The 3,362-nt window shown below is 49.2% G+C and overlaps 1 protein-coding gene across 4 annotated transcripts in view; it reads left to right on the top strand.

The window, feature by feature from the left end:
* Positions 1 to 3,008: 3,008 nt before the first annotated feature.
* Positions 3,009 to 3,362, top strand: part of SLC44A5 (solute carrier family 44 member 5) — a 334,991-nt gene continuing 334,637 nt past the window's right edge. For all 4 annotated transcript variants that reach the window (XR_002124199.1, XM_019644059.1, XM_019644057.1 and 1 more), the window contains exon 1: positions 3,009 to 3,070. Coding sequence is in view for 3 of the 4 variants with exons in the window: in XM_019644059.1 (XP_019499604.1) it covers positions 3,037 to 3,070 (34 nt within the window). In the remaining variant the exon portion in view is untranslated. The remainder of the gene's footprint in view (positions 3,071 to 3,362) is intronic.

Below are 3,362 nucleotides of genomic sequence, written 5' to 3'. Positions count from 1 at the left end.
TGGCTCTAAGAATAGCCCGAAATTTAGAAACACCAATCTCTGCAAATCTATCTTTAGAGATTATGATTAAGTGAACCCAAAGACTTGATCATCTATTGGGTTGTGGGAAAAGTCATGACATATTTTTTCTATGTTTTTCATTGCAAAAATACATCATTACTTTTCTGAAAACCCAATAATTCTAAGAGCATGTAGACACCATCAGAATCAGAACTATATCCAAGGATATTTTACCTGGAAATATGGATTCCTGACTCCTTTTGAAAAATCAGAATTCTTATACCCCAAAGATTCCTTTCCTACATAGCAATTCTGTTTGCACAGTAGTGCATGTACTCTTAGCTCTCTTTATTCAAGTACAGCCTACATATTTACATTGCTTGTGTCACGTATTTTGCCTTACTGATACCTACAGGCATTCTATTTGCAACCCTTAAACAAAAACATGTGCTATGGGCTAATAAGGAAACAACTTGGCCTGGAAATCCAGAGCCTGGGTAGTTGTGACTTTCATGTCTCTGGGTCTGTGTCTTCATCTGTTCAATTGGGCTGAATAAAGCTCTTTTGATTATCTCCTGTGATAGTTGTGACCGTCAATGGAGAAAAGGCTTGTAAAAACCCTTTGAAGTGCTACAAGTGTAAAAACATATTAATCATACCCAGGTACAAAAAAATAGACATACTTTGTCAACTAAAATTTTGAGTTCCTGCTGCTGAAAATAGTATTGGCACTGTGGAAGGAATAAGTAGAAAAATTGAAACTGCCCCTGGCCTATTTGCTAGGCAGCTGGTGTCATGGGAAGAGCCTGGTATTGAATTAGCAGAGCTGAACAGAAATCCTGAGACTTGTGCACAAGTCATTACACCTCCATGAACCTCATTTCCTCGTGGAAGACAGGACCTGCCCTCTAAACTCACAGGTTTGTGTTTGGGATTAAATGAAATAAAGTATATGAAAGTAATGAATACACTATAAGACATTATTCTAATATAGGCAATAACTCGTACTTGGTGATAAAATATGAACACATAGACTAAGCATATTTACAAGCCTAATATTTACACACCTTAAGAGTTTGAAGAGATGACAGAGTAGTTCTGAATTAAATCAGAGACAGATTTTGGAAGAGGAAAAATTTGAGTCTCATTTATGGCCACCAGTCTGAGAATGGGTCTATTTTGCTAATTAAAATAATCTTGTTATTTGCATTTTATTTTTGATGTATGCCTTTTTTTTGGTGACAGGAATTGGGCATCACATGTTCTTCAGATTACTTACTTCAATATAATACATTATATAAAGTTAAAATTAGAAAGAGTGCAAACAATAACGTGATGGTTTTGTGACAAAATTCTCAGGACATTTATTAGAGCTGGAAGGAATCGTGGAGATGTTATTTTACAAGCCAGAAAACAGAAGAACAGAGGGCTTAAATGTCTTGTGCAAGTGTTCAGAGCTATGAAGTTGCAGGGCCAATGCTCCAAACCAGGGGTTAGGACTCCAGTGCTCTTTCTGCTGCACCACATTGATGCTGGACAACTTCTGGCTAATGGTACTGAATTGAATCACTGGATGTTTAGATAATCAGATTGGGCTGGGAAGGTAGAGAAGGAAAGCAGAAATGTTAATAAGATCGCTGTGAATTAGGAAGTGAGTTTTGCGGAAACCTGAGATCCTGTAAAGGAAAAACAAAAAGATTTTGCATCCTTCTCCCACACTGGTAACTTCCCCTCCCCCCTCCCCTTCCCCCTTCTGCCATTCTCTTAAAGCCCTGTAACAACCTTTACATTCTAAGACTTGTCTTAAACTTTTGCATGCTTGCAGCCTTGGGACACTAGTGAGATTCCTTATCTGATCAGCACGCTAGAGGAGGACAGCTCCTCCAGGCAACTGAGAGCTGTCCAACCCCTGGATCACAGCGAGTAAAAACGCAGCCGCTGGAACAGTTTCTACCGGAGGCCAAGAAACCACTCCTCCCCTCCCGATCCTCCAACATCCGAGTGTGAACTTTCTTTCCTCTTTTCCCACAGCCCCAAGGGAACTGTCCTGAGTCTCCTTATTAAGAGGTTTAGGGCCTGAACTAGATCGTTCTTCCAGGTGTCTGGCGGTGGGTTGCCTCTGGAATTTAATTTCTCTCCTCTCCACCAGCCTCCAGTTTCCCTCGTCCCTTTTCCCTTTCCGGGTTCAGGAGGCGCAGAGGCATCCGCGCGCCCTGGGCCTCATCGTCCCCTCAGAATTCGAATTGCATACTACGGGGGAGGCTCTCTGGGGAGGACGACGGCGGGGCCGGGTCACGAGCGCAGGTGCCGGTCCCCTTGCATTTGGCCGGAGTTCTTGTTGGCTTTTGGAGACCGGTGCCTATTGTGGACCCACCCCATCTCCCCTACCTCGAGTCCCGCTGCCTGGGAAGGAGCTTCGGAGGCCAGGAGGCAGGCAGGTAGGCAGAAGACGGGCTCCGCCGGAGTTGGGTTGCCTGGCTTTCTCCTCCCAGGCCACAGATGACCGTGGGCTCCCCGCTTTCCCCTGCAGCCCACCACCGCCTTCCCCAGAAACGACTGCTGGATGACAGCGCTGTCACTGGTTGGATTGGAGCTGGCGTCTCCGACGGGACACCGGGGGTGGAGGAGTGGGGGAGGGAGGGTGTAGGAAAGGGAAAGGTCAGCGCTGGGCGGGCGCTCCGGGGACCCAGCGCTGCCCCCTCCAGTAGCAGGAGCAGCACAGCACCATCAAAACAGCCTCCGCTGCAGTCACAGCGGCCACAGCAGGGCGAGCGCGAAGCTCGCAGCGCAGCGCAGCGCGGCCAAGAGCAGAGGGGCAGCGGCGCCAGCCCCAGCCGAGCCGAGCCGAGCCGAGCGGTGCGCGCAGCCGGGCGGCCGCCACCGCCGCCTCGCAGATGCCATCACAGCAACAAAGAGCTCGCTGAGCGCTGAGAGCCGCAGCGAAGGCTCGCCTGGAAGGCAAGGAGCAGTCTCCCGGAGCTGGGCAGCAGCCGCAGGAAGCACGTGGGGGGTCTGGGGGAGGGCAGGGGGCAGAAGATGGCCAAGAAGAGAAAGCCCACCAGCATCAAGGGTGAGTTCCGCTCCATTCCCACCTCGCTCCATCCCCTCTCCCACACGCGGTTTGTCCCTCGGGCTGGCCTGTTTACATCCAGACTCGACCAAGTGGAAGGCTGCCTGCCGGGGAAGAGTTTTCCTTGTCCGGGAGGTGGGGGAACCTCGGCATTGCTGCACCCCCTTTGCCTCCGGGGAGACTGTAGCTGGAGTTTGCCCCCTTTTTGTAACCTGGGGAAACCCGGAGACTTTCTCTCACCCCATCCCTTTCCTGCTCCACGAGCTTGGGTATCTGTTGCTCCTTTCCCCCC

The sequence above is a fragment of the Hipposideros armiger genome, unplaced genomic scaffold (genome assembly GCF_001890085.2).
Source record: "Hipposideros armiger isolate ML-2016 unplaced genomic scaffold, ASM189008v1 scaffold_84, whole genome shotgun sequence".
In the NCBI taxonomy this organism is placed as follows: Eukaryota; Metazoa; Chordata; class Mammalia; order Chiroptera; family Hipposideridae; genus Hipposideros; species Hipposideros armiger.
Note: the sequence above shows the minus strand (reverse complement) of the source record. Positions and strands in the feature narration are given on the sequence as shown.